The sequence below is a fragment of the Silurus meridionalis genome, chromosome 22 (genome assembly GCF_014805685.1).
Source record: "Silurus meridionalis isolate SWU-2019-XX chromosome 22, ASM1480568v1, whole genome shotgun sequence".
NCBI classification, from domain to species: Eukaryota; Metazoa; Chordata; class Actinopteri; order Siluriformes; family Siluridae; genus Silurus; species Silurus meridionalis.
In genome coordinates this window covers 16432582-16450602 of record NC_060905.1, presented here as the reverse complement: position 1 = coordinate 16450602, position 18021 = coordinate 16432582, and the positions used below count along the sequence as shown (strand labels likewise).

The window sequence follows — 18021 nt, the reverse complement described above, 5'->3', positions numbered from 1 at the left end:
CATTTATGACAAGTAATTCACACTTTTTGTTGAGTTTACACTACAGTACATGTACAATTCCCCTTAAAAAGGTACCATCAAAAGTCAAAACATTTTTTTGTTACTCACGAGGGGTCATAGAACATAACCCCCGCGAGTATCGAGGTTGCACTGTATACTGTATAAGTTATACAGTACTATAAACTGCTGTTTTTTGCTAAATTATGTAATGTAATTAGTTAAATTAAATAGCAAATTACAGTATATGACTCCATACTGATCACCATTCTTTAAGACTCTGAATTCTGGATAAGATCTTTAAGTTTATGTATTGCTATATTTTCTTAAATGCCTTCGGCTTCAGGCATTCTTTTTTCCTCGTGTCATACGTCAGTGTGGACTTTATCCTGAAGTAGCAGTCCAAGGCCTGGGGCAGATGCTATAAGCAGCACAGGCACTTTAAAAAAAAAAGCCTCCCCACAGTCGCTGCCACACCTTCTGCCACAGTCTCTGAAAGTCAGCTGCATTTCATTGGCATTACGGCGCCATACATTAACTTCTCTTTTAAAGGTGGCTCTTTTGAGAATAGACGAAGCGGCACTGTAGCAGTAACAAAACCTAGATTTGATTCTCTTTTTTTAATGGCTTGTGTTCATCAAGTAACCACTTTTTCATTTCTAGGCGATAAAAGATCATACCTGTCGTTACCTCGGCCAGGGGTGAGTATCGTTTCAGTACAATTCAATAGAAAACTTTTTAGACTCCCTTTCTGCATGTTTGACATGTATAACGTTGTGTTTGGAATGGTTCTTTGGTTGCATACATTTTATTTTTTTAAGTACCTTAACCTTTGGATTTTTAATGAATCTATCAGTGTTGTATTTCATATATTATTCAAGCAATACACTCCCTATACTCCCTCAATTATTCAGGATTTACACTGTGCAGAATTAAGCAGTAGATGTAAATCTGTACATATTGCTGAATGTTAAATGCATTAAATAATAATAATAATAATGTATGTACATAATAATCTTTATTTTTCTGTATTAAATCATTTTAAAACATTAAAGTGTGACAAACATGCAAAAAAAAATAAGAAATCAGGAAAACACTTTCATACCACTTTATCTATCTATCTATCTATCTATCTATCTATCTATCTATCTATCTATCTATCTATCTATCTATCTATCTATCTATCTATCTATCTATCTATCTATCTATCTATCTATCTATCTATCTATCTAATAGATATAATGAAATAATTTTTCCCCCCAATTTGTCTCCGACTCTCATTATGCTCAGAAGCACTCTGCCAATCTGAAGACTCCGAAGGCGGCCAAGCTCGACACAGAGGTACAACTCAACTCACCTCAACTTAACTAAACAACAGTTTGTTTGCAGAACTCACTTTGACTTTGTTGCATTGCTTGGCCAATATTCCAACCGCTGTAATGCTGTAACCAGTGATTGAGAGAATTAAGCAAATGTAATTTGCGAAGATACAATGTACTGGGACACCTGACTTTTCCAGCCATATTTGCTTCTTCCTCAAGCTGTTAGCACAAAGCTGGAGGTACACAATTGTAGAGGATGAATTTGGATGTGGTAGCATGACATTTTCCCTTCACTTGAAACAAACCTGTGCACAAACCTGTGCACAAAACCTGTGCACAAAGCCAGCTCCATGAAGATATGGGTTGGAGTGGAAGATCGCCTGCTATCGAGCTCAGACCTCAACCCTAATGAACACCTTTGGGATGAATGTGAATGCTGACTGCACCCCAGGCCTCCTCACCTTCTCACCTACATCAGTTCCTGCCTTTACACCAAAAACTACACATCATCTTAGAAGAGTGGAGGTTATTACAGCAGCAAATAGGGACTAAATGTGGAATAAGATGTGTATAAAGCACATAATCTAATGGTCAGGTGTCCACAAACTTGTGTTCATAAAGTCCAGAGATGCCCAAACTGAGCTTTGATTAATGAAAAGGAAAAAAACATTTTAAAACTAAGGACCCGCTTCATGTCTCTAATTAGAGGTCACTGAAAGCTGTATTAGGTTTTGAACACTTCTAATTGTACTGTAAGTTTCACTGAGCTAGAACTTTGAACATAAAACTGCATTAGTTGAGCAGATTAGAGAGTCATGCTTTCAATTTATGAATTTCATTTTAAACATTATGAAATCGTAAATAAAAAGAACCATGACAACTTTAATTTTTGAGCTTTTATAGAAAAGAGTTTGGCCAATCCTGATATTGTGTATATAAATATCAGATTAACTAGCACATCCTACATGTATTATTTTGTTTTTTCAGCTACTAAGCTTTTTTTATTATTATTATTATTTTTTTTTTTTAGGTGTGTTGTAGTGCTCAGGATCAGACCACCATCATCAAGTTGGGACACGAACTCCGACATCTTACCTCAGATGTAGATTTGGAGCTGGAGCGCTGGGAGAATCAGGAGCACGAGGTGGTCCGACACTGTCAGGGCATGTCCAGTATGGCGTACTCCATGTACCTCTTCAGCAGGTACTGAACATTTGATCACTTAATTTTGCAATGTCAGCCAGAATGTCAGGAATTGCTTAGAGCATTATGAATTAACGAGGCTTGTTTCTCGGTCAGGGGTGGACAAATGATACATGTATTAGCTAGCTCATCAGGCACCTGAAATGGCCATTGTGTTTACTCTTGATTTGATTGTCTGCGAACGTAAATTACGAGGCTAACATGTGGTATCTACATTGGCTGGAAAGTGCAAAGCAGATAAACCAATTCGAAGGCAAATCACAAAATCCAAAAATAAACAAACAATTCTGGAAACAAACAAACAATACCGGAAACAATTGAACGAAACCAAACACAAATGAACGAAAGCAAACACAAATAAACAAATCTGGAAACAAATGAACAAATCCGGAAACACAATAACAAATTCAAAACACAACAATTTAGACAAAAATGGAAAAGGAATGTTTAATTTGCTAATGCAATATGACACATCCATCATTCAAGATATACAGGAAGTACAACAGGCTGCGGCAGAAGAAAGTGAGTGTAAAAGTTGCACTATTGAAGAAAAAAATTGGTTTAAAGTAAATGTAGAACTCAACACATGTACAAGAAACAAGTAATAAGATATAGGAAAAATTGTGTATATATTGTATTATACATGTCTCGTCCAATGAGCGGTATTTTATTTACAAACTACACCTACCTTTTCCGTTTTTTTGTCTGAATTGCCGTTATGTTTTCTGTTTTATTATTCATTTCTTTTCTGAGTGGATAATTTGAAGATTTGATGTTTCATTTTCTAAATGGTTACTTTTTTGCTCATTTGTCTTCTTCTCAGCCAATGTACATATCTAATGTAATATAAAAAATGTTGCGCTAATGAACTTCTTGGTTTCTAATGGGGCACCTATGAGATGTTATGTGTACACGTTGGCTAACATCTTTATATTTCTCTCCACAACTACAAGAGTTTTGTAACTGCTGTGTGCTGGATTTAATATCATCTCAAATCAAGACCGATTCAACACCACATAACTGCGTGCTCTAGACCTAATCTACCTTTAAAAGCGTATTTTCCTTTAGACAAGCGACAAGCTGCATCTGTGCTGGTGTATAAAGTGCAGGATGATGTGGGATTCACCTGCTTGTTGCTTGTCCCTGGTGTCTAGGCTACTGACTTGTCCACCCCTGCTTTGTATTATATTTCTCATGTTTTGACTGCACACTGCTAAGGATGTATGGATGTTCCATTAACTATTAACTTGTTTTTTGTGTGTGTGTGTGTCTCTGTGATTAGGGGTGAAGGCCTGTTGAAGACCACTCTGGACCTTTTCCAGCAAGCTGAGGCAGGTCATCAAACTCAATTGGCTGTCTCGTTTTCCTTTTCAGCACACAAGCTCGGGTCACTAAGATGGATGACGTGCCTTGTAAAAGACAGATCGATAGGTTATTAAAAGCAGCAGTCATAGTCTGTCTGTACGATGCTCCATCTCACCCTCCGGCCTTTAGGGCTTTCCGCTAAGCTTGCGGAGAAGCTGAGTTAGTTCTTTGCCTGCTGCTAGCTTTTAAAACTTCCCCAATACAGGCTCTGGACTGGTAGAGTTCAAGGGTCCGCTTAGATTCGTTGTAAACAGCTCTGCGTTACAGTTTCTCCCAGCTTGCTTTGGGGCATTTCTCAAATCATTCCTAATATTTGCAAACCAGAAAAAGCATTTTTTTTTTTTTTTAAACAATTACACAGTTTCTTGAAAAAATCCAACGTTTCTCAAAAACCATAGTTCATCTTTCAAAAGTGTGTTTGTGACAACGAACATCTCATCGCAAGTCCTTTTTTTGTTGTTCACAAACAAGATCATTAAAACGTTGAGTCATTTTGTCATTGTTACAGTGATTGAAAATTCACAAGGCTGAATTTCTACAGTACGGTGACTATAAATTTCAACAGCACAAAGGTAGAAATGATTGTATATGGGATGTTAATTGCGATAGAGATCAGACAGGATTCACACTTTTACTGTACTGTACTGGCGTTCGTTCGTTTCCTGTTCATCCATTTTCAGAAATTGTAATTCTGTGTTTCGCTCTGTCTGTCGCCGAATGAAGGTTCACGAGATTCACCTTTGAGCTGTTTTAGAGAACTAGTTGATCATTGGTTGATCTGATTCCTTACACTCGCCTTCATTAGTGACATTCAAGATTCATCTGCACAATTCATCAATTCAACACATTTACACAAAAAAAAATGTTTAATCGAAATTTATACTCGACACATTATGAGAACTGGTTTATCCAATTTGCATTCAATGACTTTTGCAATGAACTGATGCTGAAATGTTTTGGGGGTTAAAACTCTTCAGGTGAAAACCAGTACATTATATTTTGATCAACACGACATACACAACTAAAAAAGTAGGAAATAGCAAACATTCAATGAAACTAATGTGCAGAGGCATTCATAGTTTGTTTAAGGAATGCTTTTATGAAGTGCACAAGTAGTTTTTAGAAATTCACTTCAAAGCATCTGAGGGAAACCCTGTAAAAAGCAAAAACACAGTCATGTTTACTTTTTATTTATTTCAATTTCAATATTGTAAAATCGTAAAATGAGATGAACCATGCTAAATTTTCTGACATAAAAAAATCTGCCATAAATTGTACACCTTTGATTGTTTTAGAGCTTTTTGACCCTAAAAACGACTTGAATAAATGTTCAATAAATAATTATTTACTACAGAAGCCCTAAGAGGCCATGCATTATAATATTTTTTTTTTCTTTCTTGTTTTCTCGAGATCACAACACAATTTTCTCGTGATCTCGACATAAGAATAAGAATCAGTACTTAATTTTTGTGTGGTGCTCCACCAGACGTAAGATTTTTCTCGCCGGTAAAATTCGGTCTGGGGAAAACGGGGGTTTTACGTTCAAAATCATGAGAAAATGAAGTCATGATAGCGAGAAAACCTTTTTGTTTTTTGGCGAGAAAATTTAGTCGCGCTCATGATTTTTCTCAGGACTTCCGTACTTCACTGAAAACGTGTACGGAAATTTTTCTCATTGGCTTCAGAACAGTCAGATCCATTAAGAACCCGTTTTTGTTCTTATTGTGGGTATTAATTTCAATACCCAAAGACGGACAGTATGACAGCATGTGTTTGATTTCCAGCTCCCTGTGTATTTTCAGGTTCTATCAGAGTTGGGTCTGCAGCTGTGCTCCTTCCTGCACTCCTTCTCCGCACAGGTAAAATACACTCTCTCATGCACTACTCCACTCAACCCCATTACCCTCAAAACTTTCATTCAGGACCCCGCCCCGAAGGTCTGTAATGACTGCCATCTATCTCCGAGACAGAGATGCGATGCGGCTATCAGCGTTAACTAACCCTGCGTGCCCGGGACAAGCATGGGCTACTCATAATCACCCTGCCCGGTGCCTCAGCACAGCCTCTGCTCATTAATAACCTTCAGCAGGCCTGCTTTCCAGTGCACTTTATTTTAAACTTTTCAATTATTACACAAGGTGAAGGTACATATTACATATTGGTCACAAATTATTGGTCACTTTCTAAATAATAAAAATATAGTGCACCTACTAAAAATATTTTATATATATATATATATATATATATATATATATATATATATATATATATATATATATATATATATATATATATATATATATATATATATATATATATATATATATATATTAGGTGCATCTCAATAAATTAGAATGTTGTGGTAAAGTTGATTAATTTCAGTAATTCAACTCAAATTGTGAAACTCGTAGTAGTTTAAGTCTTTGGTTCTTTTAATTTTTATTATTTTGGCTCACATTTAACAAAAACCCACCAATTCAATATTCCCAAAAAATTTGAATACTTCATAAGACCAATCAAAAAAACATTTTGAGTAAATTGTGGGACTTCTGGAAAGTATGTTCATTTACTGTATATGTACTTAATACTTGGTCGGGGCTCCTTTTGCTTTAATTACTGCCTCAATTCGGCGTGGCAGGGAGGTGATTAGTCTGTGGCGCTGCTGAGGTGGTATGGAAGCCCAGGTTTTAGTTTTTTTGTTTTTGGGAGTAGTGAATTGGTGTTTTTTTGTTAAATGTGAGCCAAAATCACGTACATTTTAATCTATTTTTCATATTTTTGTACATTTGTTTTTTTTATGTAATATATCATTCCCAATAGTCTATTGTCTTCATTTTGTAGGGTTTCTCTTGCCTGCGCTGCTTCCTATAATTACTGTTTGTTTCTATCCAATTCAAATTTCAGCCATCACATCACAAATCTGCAGTGAGTGCACCAGTACTGTAGGTGCCAGGAGAGTAGAATACATGTTGAATGATGCAGATTTTGTGTTGGTAACTCCAGGGTCATCCAGCGGGAGTACAATAATGTCTGCATTTTCATGTCCTTTGATTGGAAGGTCAGAGAGCGCACTAGTCAGAACTCGCAACACGCATCTGTAGCAAACTGCGCGGGCTCTAATATACCGGTGTGGATTTGATAACTTTTATCTTTTCATTCCACAACGACTGACAGAGGGGAAAACTGATATTTAAATATGTATATATTGCTGACACATTTAGATCGCAGATTTACTTAGCATTAACTATCAAATTGAAATGGTCTTGTTTCTTTTCATAGCTGGTGGATGAAGAGAAAATGCTTCTGACGTCCGAGACGGAGAAACTGACAGCTTTTTGTCAGCAGCTCCAAATTTGTGCCAAGACTCCAGTCCAGGGAAAGAGTGCCACGTTCCAGAAGGTAACATGCTTTTAATATCAAGAAGAAAAACTCCTGTTCTTTATAGCCATTGGAAGGATTGAAATTATGTTCTTATAAAACTAAAGGATAACTATTTGAAGCTTCGGAGATGTTGTGATATTTCAGTCCATGTCTTTTATGCATCTGCCAGGACGTTAACAATTGGTTCTTTTATAACATAATGAGCCAAAACACTCCGATAAATATAGAAATATATTCGGGATTCATATGCGCCATTTGCAATGATTATCTCATTCTCTGGAATGGTATCGTATTAAAAACCTGCGGTCTGAATTAAACAGAAGGCATGTGTATATGAAATGCTCTTCATGCTCAGTCAAGATCTTCTACAAGGCTGGATTGTCCTTCAAAATAAATAAATATTTAATTTAAATAAAAAAACAAAAAAAAACAAAAAAAAAACACTAAATTAGGGCCATGCACAGACATTTTGAGGGGTAGAGGACCAAACGACAGAAAATTATTCAGTTATAAATATTCAATTAAAAGAGAAGACTAATAAGTTCACTTTATTGTAGATGTTTTTAAATAGAACATCACTATTACACATTGCTGATAACAGAAACTATATACTGTTTTGCATTTTGATATTTACCTGTTCATTTTCACAGCAAGACCTTTTTCATCATTTAGGATTCGCAGTCACATGTTATTTGTAAGAATGTGGATGTTTTGTATAAGCTTTTCAAACTTTTTAGTAGACTGACAGCAAATCGCTACAGACAAATACAAAAACAAACAGATAAATGACCAACACGGCGGCTCAACCTTTGACTAAAACAGAACGCTACTTTAAACTTTTATGTTGTATGTAGCCTCTTATGCTAATGCTAATAATTCTGGGCGTTTGTTCTCAGAAAAAGAATCGAGAGTCGGACGTTTCCGCGTCTCTCCTGCAGAACATTACATACAGTAGTAGCTACTTTAGAGGAAACAATTACGATCAGCATCACCGATCACCTGTCATAGGAACTGAAGATTGTTGTCTCAGGGTAGATAGATTGCGTTTCTAAAGCATGTACGACAAACAACTATGGTGTTAAATGTTTTTTTGGAAAGCTTGGTCATCTAACAACCAGTTTCCGTGTGTGTGTGTGTGTGTGTGTGTTCGCATGCAGGTGGACTCGACTATACACAACACCAAAGGAGTGATGACAGTGGTGGCGTCTCTCTTACCGCTGTGTGATAAACTAATCCGAAAGGTACGATCGCAAGAACATTCTCTTTATACCTTCATTATAATATATATTTTCCTAAAGCGAATAATAAGAATGCAAGAAACAGTAAAAAAAAATAAATAAATAAATAAAATAAAACACCTGCTTTTTGAACATCTACATTTGGTCCCTTTTTCTGCTGTTATCCACTGAAAATGTGATGATGATAAAATGTCCAACAACAGATCACATTTTGATTATCCTTTCCCCTCAACCTCTTCCTGTCAGTGTAAATCAGAGTGCAGCAGTGTGGATTCGCCTCAGGCCTGGAGAGAGAAGCAGCACACGCCGGTCAAAGACGACGCACTCAATGGAAAAAACTCGAACAGCTTCAGGGTTAAATCCCTGGAGCAGCACATGACCGGTCTCACCTTCTTAGAGAGCAAGTAGCTCGGAGTCCTTAAAGTCCAGAGCTAATGAAACCTGGAGTATCATTCTGAACGAACACACACACACACACACACACCGTGGCTACATATGTTTAATGTTGTGCAGTGGTTCCTGGCATTCCAGCTGCACTACTCTCAATTTATTGAAGTCCAAAAGTCTTTTAACCAAGAACTGCTTTTATTTCAGAATACATCATTTTTCCTTTTTTTTTTTTATAATTAACAATTAGAACCAATATTATGTAATAAAATATAGCAGAAAGCCACAGTAGGTTATGTCTTCTAGGGATATAATCCTGGATAGATGTGTTCTTAAAACCTTATCGGTTTACATCTAAGCAAATGAACACAGAATTCCAGCCAATCAGATTTTAGAATAGTTTTTTTTTATAATTAAAAACCGTAATAATTGGTAAAGGAAGATTTTTGAGATTGGGTTTTTATTATTCGAATTTTCTTTGTTGTTGTTGCTGCATACCCAGTTTCTCTTTTTAGCTTAAATTTTTAGAAGTAAAAAAGGAAAGGGGGAAAAAAAAAAACTAACTTATTGAAACGAATCTATAAGATCAAAAGTATTTGGACACCCGACTTTTCAGCCACATATTCCCACAAAGTTGTACACACTATACGTCTTCAACTAGGAGACCCAAACCTGTTCCAGCATAACAACGCCCCTGTGCACAAAGCAAACTCCATGAGGATATGCTTTACATGTTTTAGAGTGGAAGATCTCCTGCTATAAACCTCCAAAACTACCGAACACCTTTGGGATGAACCCTCAACTTACCTACATCAGTACCTAACTTTACTAACACCTTTGTAGCTGAATTCATCTCATACAACTATCCAAAAAAATCTTGTAAAACATCTTTCCAGAAGAGTGAAAGATATTATAACAGGAAATAGGGACTAAAGATGGAATGGAATGTTTAAAAAAAAAAAAATCTTAAAGTCAGGTGTTACAAACGTTTGTCTTTATAGCGTATCGGGTCGTTTAATTTCAGAAGCCGAAATGTCTACAATTAAAAACAAAAAAAAAGTGATAACATACTTTAGCTTTTTATATGATATAATTTTTTAATATTGGTATAAACCGAGTATATTGGTATAAACGCATTGGCGTTTTAAGCACTAATGAAATAAAAACAGTTCTCTCGAGACTTTTGCACTCGACGGCAAACAAAAAACATTGATCAAAACTGCACAATTTTCTCCCTCTTCATAAAACCCAGTGCATGTTTTCGGGTCAATTCCACACTGGGCTGCTATTCACGCCTGCTGAAAAAGCTACCGCTAAGAAGGTGTTTATATTTTATATCGTGTGTACTAGAGGTCGACCGCTAGTGGCTTGTACCGATTGCTAGGTTGGATCATATTTGCTGATAACCAGTTAATCAACTGACAGTTTTTTTTAAATGAATACTAGGAAAAAAAAAAGTACTTAACTTTATTATAAAAATAAGCTAAATGAAATAAATGTGATCTGGCGCTCCCCTTAAAGTGCGCTGTCTCGCGAGTAAAATCAAAATACATGTGGTGTCAGTGATTTGCCTCTAGAGGCCACTCTTGTTACTTTGTCAGCAGCTTCAGCAATGGATGCAACCTGGAAAAACTATCAGTATGGATTTTTGCCTACTATCGGTGGTGATTAATCGGCAAAAGCGATGAATCGGTCGACCTCTAGTGTTAACAGCACAGTGTAATATATATATATGAAATCCAGCTCGGGGACCGTTAGTTTAGAAAAACCGACGCTCTGTGTTTAATGCATCTGCCTCATTTATTAGATGACGCCAAATACGTCCGGCTCCATCTCCTCTCAGGCTGTGAAACGTCACGTCACAAAGGTTTTGTTTTTCCAGAAATGCTGAATGACTGTTGAAATGACTGCGATCCTGAAAAAAAAATCTGTGCTGAAGAAAGTCACGAAAGTATCAATGTGACCGTCACAGTATTACGAAGCAAGTTTTGTTGGTGTACTTTGTTGTAGTGGCAGTAACCGCCTGCTCCTATGCGTCCAATAGGTCACTGTGATTCGTAACGTTACTTGAAACGTGAATTGCACCGAGCTCTGGTACTAACGGTCCGGATGAAGACTTTCCAAAAATAAATACATAAATAAATATTGATGCATCGATACACTTGTTTTGGTACCTGAGCTGGAAGCTGAGCGAAATGTCCAAAAGAAATGTATCTACACTTGGAATTGTGCTTTTGTCAAACTGTTAGCTTAAGTAAAGCCTGAGACCTGGAGTGAAACTACTTTTGGACCATTTTGACAGTTGAATGATTGTTGAACAAAGAAAGTCTAAATAAAAATATATACGTTATTTTCTTACATTTTGAGCAGTGTCGTTTATTTGTGTATTTACAATATTCTGTATGTGTCTCCAAGATATAGTAATATACACATCATATAATAATAAGCAAAACCGGCCCAATATTGGTCGCAAATGTCACATCCCGGGACCCGTTTCAGAATTTTAAATCAATTTCACTTAATGATTTGTCCCATATCAAATCTAGTAAAACTAAATTATAGAAATAAAAAAAAAAGTAATATGAACTGGATGCACTGAGAATGTCCTTTAGTTTCGACTCTATAGTCGGCTACGTCACATCTGAAACAATTCTTTCTTTTTTTTTTTTTTACTTCCTGAAGTCATGTTGATTTTACAGAGACTCCTGCAGTCGTTTAGAGACGACGTCCTCGTACTGCTCTCTGGTCAGAAGGTCTTTGGTGATAGTTTTGCTCTCCTCCAGTTTGGGTAAGATGACTGCTATGTAGCCGTCAGTAGAGGGCTGGAGAAAAGACGACAAAACGCTGTCATACAACACAGAATAAACACAAAGCCTATGAATGTGTACTGAATGCATGCTGTCTGATATTTATATTTAGGGCAGACATGTTTTCTACATTATATATATATATATATATATATATATATATATATAGATATATATAGAGATATATATATATATATATATATATATATATATATATATATATATAGATATAGATATATAGATATATAGATATATAGATATATAGATATATATAGAGAGAGAGAGAGAACTACAAAATGATTGGCCTTTAAGAGACTTGAATTGGAAATCAGTGGTTAAAATGAGAGCTTTACCAGACTGGCCACCAGTACACAAATCATGTAGTTGAGATAAAGTAGAGACACTGTAAAATAGTGGTCCCGAACCCCCAGGCTGCAGGCCGGCACCGGTCCGTGGGTCAATTGGTACCGGGCCGGACACAGAAAGAATGCATAACTTACATTATTTCCACTTTATTTATCATCTGATTCGGAACAATGTTTTATTTTGGAAAATAACTGAATGCTCTCCACCACATCTGTCTATGACTCACTCTTCATGCATGTCATCCACTACCTTCTTAAAGGGGCTCCGGCCGCTAACACATAATACATTACCGCTAAATTCAAACCCCCAAGCGAGCACAATGAACAAAAAACAACACAGTGGATTCACGTTTATTATTAGATTTAGAAAATACCAGTTTTTATGGTCGTATTTTATTTTGTTTTTTATCCATCACACCTTAAAGGCCGGTCCATGAAAATATTGTCTGACATTAAATCGGTCCATGGCGCAAAAAAGGTTGGGGACCACTGGTGTAAAATATGACTCTAGTAAAAGTGTCCATTTTAACTTTCACTTGACTAAAAGCACAAAAGTATTTGCGTTCAAATGCACTTAAGTATCCAAACTACTATGATTTATTATAACTATAATGTTCCTATTATCATTTTTGTCACAAGATTCGTTACTTAATCAACTCAGTTTATGTGAAAAGACTCTGTGACTCTCAGCACACTGATCTATTAATAGAATGATATTATTGAGTCTAACGCTGATTGATTTCTACTCAAATTATCATGAGCCCAAAACCTACTTAAAAAAATTAATCGTGCAAATAAGGAAACGTGTGTTGTGGTGAGTTCGAGTCTGGAGTTTCTACATCATTTATTCCTCTTTAAATGAACTGATTCTGAACTGTATGTTGGTGATCAGTAGATACACCAAGCGCCAATCAAAACAAGTTCAAATCAGAGCGCGCTCGACCCTGATTGGTGGTTTGACCAGTTACGATTTTATCCTCATAAATAAAAAGGAACGACGGATTTCACAAAATGTAGTTAAGTACACTGTAAAATATTTTACTTTGAAATGGAAAGTAAAAGTCTCCACAAATGGAAACACTTCAGTAAAGTACAGATACACTAAAAAGCGACTTAAGTACAGTAACGAATTACATTTACTTAGTTAATCTCTTACATCGAAGAGAAACCAGATAAAGACGGTAATAAAAGCAAATACGTATCCAGATAAACCTGTGGTGCCCAAACATTTTTTCCCTTTAAAAGTAGCAAAAATTCGATTGAGTCTGAAAAATCATCTCATTATACCAACCATTGTATTACAAATCAAAGCGATCATGGTTCCTCTCGTTTATGACTTCATAATAAAAAGAAATTAATAAAAAAAAAAAAAAACTGCTCAAAGGGGACAGAACACAGATTCCAACCTCATGTTATATAGTTATATATGTTATATATATATATATATATATATATATATATATATATATATATATATATATATATATATATATATATATATATATGAGTAGTATTGCATCCTTCATATCTCCAAAGAGTCTTTAGTTTGAGCAAATTTCTAAAGAAAATGTACAGCTTTACACTTTTCCCCCCAAAAACAGCGAAGAACAACTGAACAAGATTCTGCTTTCTTCACTTCCAAAAAACGCACTACTTTGGAGACGTTCTTCTCGAGCGAGTCTTGTGCAGCGACGAAATCCGCAACGGAATGAAGCACGGTGGTGGGTGTGCTCTCGCTCTGGTTTCCAGGAGAAGTGCCCATACCAGGAATGACGTCATGAAGAGCCATACTCTGACTTTCCGAAACTTAGGCCATGTTTTGCGTGAGAATCCAACTCTTTTTCAGTAGAAATTTAAAAAAAAAACTTTAGAGCCTCCCTTTAACTAATACAGTTTTATGTTGAGAACTAGAAATGTATTGTACAGTACAGCTCAAAGCCTAATACAGCTAATTCAACGACCTCTAATAAACCTCTCCCGTGAATTTGCATTTTGAGAACCTGTATTGGTTTGAATTGTCCACATAATTGTGCCCTGGATCCTGCATTAAAGCTCTGCCGCAAGATCAGTTCGAAGCTTACCTTCTCCAGGAGCAGGTCAGGACGCTTCAGGATGTCTTCATTCACTTCTAAGAGGCGTCCCCTGATACAGCTATAAAAGGGAAGAACAAATAAGGAACAGCCCATAGCTGATTAATTAAATAAAAAAAATAAACCCTGACCTCCACTGATACTGCTGTAATTTCAAGAGTAGTCATTCACTGTCTCTACTACTCTATGGTCCAGATTTCATATCTGATCACCGGCTCATGTGATCTTGTCCCAATTGACTGTGTTAGGCTGTGTATCGGCATGAGTCTGGCGATACGATATGCATCGCGATACAGGAGTCACGATACTACGTGTTTGCGATACTGAAAGCAAGGCGATGTATTGGGATATTTCTTATTTTAGGAATAGGATGTAATTTTAAGAACGCTCTCATTAAGAACACACCACCATATCCAAACCATAGAACCCCTTAAACCTACCTATACCATTAAAAGCTACAATCATAGGGCGGCTATTTCTCCCATATAAAGGTAGAAAATGCTGTCAGGGATGGAAAGACAGTCATGTCCTACACTCCTGCAAGCAAAGTTCGTTCTAACTTTAGCTTTATGTATAATGCGCTGTTCTTTAAGCCACAAATTCATCTTCATCTGGACGAGATTTTTAATGCCGTTTTAAAAACAAACCGCACGTAAACAAAACAATGTGGTCGGCGCGAGTCGGTCAACGCCGCTGCTACATTAGTGGCGCGCCCTTATGCTAGTACTTCCTGTCACCGTTTGAGTTCGGAGGGAAGATGACTGTTCTAGCGGTCGGGATGTTTGTTCAAAACGAAACAATGAATCTTGTATGATTTATTTTATGGGGGATTTTTTTGAGAATCGGTAGAGTATCGTCAAACAAAATATCGCGATACTCACGATACTTTATACACCCCCCTAGCTCGAAGCCCACACATCTCCCTATTGATCAGTGTAGAATAAAGCCTCTGGGGTGAGATCTGTAACTCACCTGAAGACGGTGTACTCGACATCATCGCTGCATGTTATTCTGCACAGTGGTGCGAACTCGGTGAGGAACTGCCCGCCCTGTAAGCAATAGATAAAGCAAAAGATGGCGGACGAGGTACACAAGTCATACAGTAGAGCGGCACTCTGTAAAATATGACTCCAGTAAAATTGTCCCTTCAAACTTTTACCTCAGGAAAAGCACAAAAGTAGTTGCCTTCAAATGTACTTAAGTATCCAAAGTACTATGATTTATTATGGCTATATTCATGGCTTATTGTAGCCATTTTCAAATGAGGACACTGGTGTCATTGCGAGTTCGAGTCTGGAGTTCCTTCCATCATTTATTCCTCTAAAAATGTTGCGCTTTCTGTTGAAATGACGCTGAACTGTATGTTGGTGATCCAATCACTAGTTTAAAACAGAGCGTGCGCTCTACCCCGATTGGTGGCTTGCTGCCTGCTGGACCGATCCATTTTTTTTTATCCACTCAAAGGATTGAGTGAAGTTAAAGTCCCTCCAAAATGGAAATACTTCAGTAAAGTACAGATGCGGGAAAAACCTACTTAAGTACAGTAACGAATCACATTTATGTCGTTACTCTCCAAAGCTGGATATAAGAAATGTAATATCTATTAAGCAATGCGTAAAGTTCGTACTTTGTCTATTCCTACAGTATTATATAAAAAGGAACTCACTCGCTTCGATTTGCCCGAAACTTTGTTGTTCAGGCGGCTGCATCCTTCACTGATACGGTAATCGATGCTCTTGATTTTGCGGCCCTGCTGGAGGACGGGGTGAGACTCCGCAAGAGTGACGATGCAAATCCTAAAAAATAATAATAATAATTACAAAAAAAAGAGTTGCAGTTCAATAGCTTATAGTTATTTCAGTTAGACAGCTGAGCAATTGAGGGTTTAGGGCCTTGCTCAAGGGCCTGACAGTGGCAGCTATGTGGTGCTGGGATTTGAACTCCTGACCTTCTGATCAGAAGTCTCAACATCTAATACAATGAGCTGCTACTCCAAATACTACTAGTCATATTACTATCACTACTGCCACATTTATCAGATGAACTTATCTAAAAAGACCTACATTTATCTCGCTCAACTGAGCAGCTATGGGGTTAAGGGCCTTGCTCAGGGGCCCAGCAGTGGCAGCTTGGTGTGGGATTTGAACTCATGACCTTTGGATCCAATGACTTAACCACTTAAGCTTTCACACAAACAACCAAAAAAAAACCACACCCACCTGTTTGAGTGCTGTAGGATGCAGTGGTCTTCACCCAATCTTCCTTTCATGTCTGAAAGAGAGTCAAGAAGGTGATATTTCCACAATGTTCTCAGTGTTGAAACAGATGTTCTGGATCTGCTCCAGCTTGCGCTGACAGACTTCTGCGATTATTTTCCAGCGCCATTATGACCTTAACGGACTGATCATGAAATGTTTGTCCGATGGCACTGGCGAGTTTATTCTCTTATAGAAAACGATACAAAAGAGCGTGTCTACGACGTTGCGATAGTTGCACGAATTTAGAAACTGCTTCTGGTTCTACCAGAACTTAACATCTGGAAAATACCGTCTGCCAGTTTCAGCTTGTGTTTTTGGTAGCTGCTCTGAATAGGCTGGATTTTTCCAGACTGATGTTGTTTCACGTTAGATGGGTTTTAGAGTACTTGAAGCTGCAGGACAGGTCATGAGGAGAAGGTGTAGACTGGGGACATGTTCACAACTGTATTGAAGTAGTTATTTATCAATCAATCAATTCATCAATCCATAACAGCCTAATCAGAACAGCTACCAAAACAAGGGCTCAAAATGGTAGACCATATTTTCTATCTATTCATCTGTCCATCCTATCCATTTTAACCCACCGCAGTCCCACCAGCTACCAAAACTCAGGCTCAAACTATTTGAAAATATTTTCCATCCATCCATCCATCCATCCATCCATCCATCCATCGATCACCGCCTTATCAGACCGGCTACCAAAACAGGCTCAAACTAGTAGACCATATTTTCCATCCATCCAATCCAAACTCAGCTACCAACACATGCCTAATCTGGTAAACTCTATCTATCTATCTATCTATCTATCTATCTATCTATCTATCTATCTATGACTGTCAATCAACTTCCAATTAATACTCGTGCATTTATATGAGCAATATATTCTCTATAAGTTCTGTTCCAAAGCTCAAACTGGTAAACCATATTTTCTATTTATCCATCGATTCCAGCCAAAACAGGCTCAAACTTTTTAAGGACGTTTTCATCCATCCATCTATCTATCCATCTATCACTCTACTAATCCATTCATCAATCTGTCTAATCGTACATCCAACTATCCGAACCAACACAGCCTCAAACTGGTAGACTCTATCTATCTATCTATCTATCTATCTATCTATCTATCTATCTATCTATCTATCCATCCATCTATCTATCTATCTATCTATAAATCAATATTTTGGTATTTTTGAGTACTATAAGGTCTGTAACTCATTAACACTCCGGCTCATCTGCATCTTTATGTCAACACACGTGTCGATCAAACAAACAAAGTGAAAGTGGAGAAAAGCAGTGCTGCAGCTCCAGTCTCTGATGTGATCTCACCTGTTTTATACCAGCGTGTATAATAGCGATCGATCACAGACGGAGCTCTTTCATGCGCTTCTTCTTCCATCGCAGACTCCAAACACCGACTTCCATGACGGACCACAAAACAGGTTGCACACGCACACACACTCACACAGACCCGGTCCGCCCGTTTTTCTAAACCGATCGGAAACATGTTTAACGTAGTGCTTATGAAATAGCAGTAATAAAAAAAAAGTTTTATTAGTTCCAAATAAACTACAAAGAGTTTTAATTTTTTTTTACGAAAAGTCCTTTATA

The 18021-nt window shown here is 37.1% G+C and overlaps 2 protein-coding genes across 2 annotated transcripts in view; one reads left to right on the top strand and one right to left on the bottom strand.

Moving 5' to 3' along the window:
• ctnnal1 (catenin (cadherin-associated protein), alpha-like 1) overlaps positions 1 to 11251 on the top strand; it is a 79495-nt gene extending 68244 nt beyond the window's left edge. Inside the window, exons 12-19 of the mRNA XM_046835594.1 lie at positions 661 to 698; positions 1288 to 1338; positions 2350 to 2522; positions 3805 to 3853; positions 5690 to 5746; positions 7167 to 7286; positions 8426 to 8509; positions 8753 to 11251. Coding sequence (XP_046691550.1) covers positions 661 to 698; positions 1288 to 1338; positions 2350 to 2522; positions 3805 to 3853; positions 5690 to 5746; positions 7167 to 7286; positions 8426 to 8509; positions 8753 to 8914 — 734 coding nt within the window. The 3' untranslated portion in view covers positions 8915 to 11251. The remainder of the gene's footprint in view (positions 1 to 660; positions 699 to 1287; positions 1339 to 2349; positions 2523 to 3804; positions 3854 to 5689; positions 5747 to 7166; positions 7287 to 8425; positions 8510 to 8752) is intronic.
• abitram (actin binding transcription modulator) lies at positions 11241 to 17934 on the bottom strand. Its single transcript, XM_046835597.1, has 6 exons — positions 17740 to 17934; positions 16375 to 16426; positions 15822 to 15951; positions 15128 to 15204; positions 14147 to 14216; positions 11241 to 11715 (listed from the first exon to the last, which is right to left on the bottom strand). The coding sequence occupies exons 1-6, from the start codon at positions 17915 to 17917 to the stop codon at positions 11587 to 11589; spliced, it is 636 nt and encodes a 211-aa protein (XP_046691553.1). The 5' UTR covers positions 17918 to 17934; the 3' UTR covers positions 11241 to 11586.
• Between the last annotated feature and the right edge of the window lie 87 nt (positions 17935 to 18021).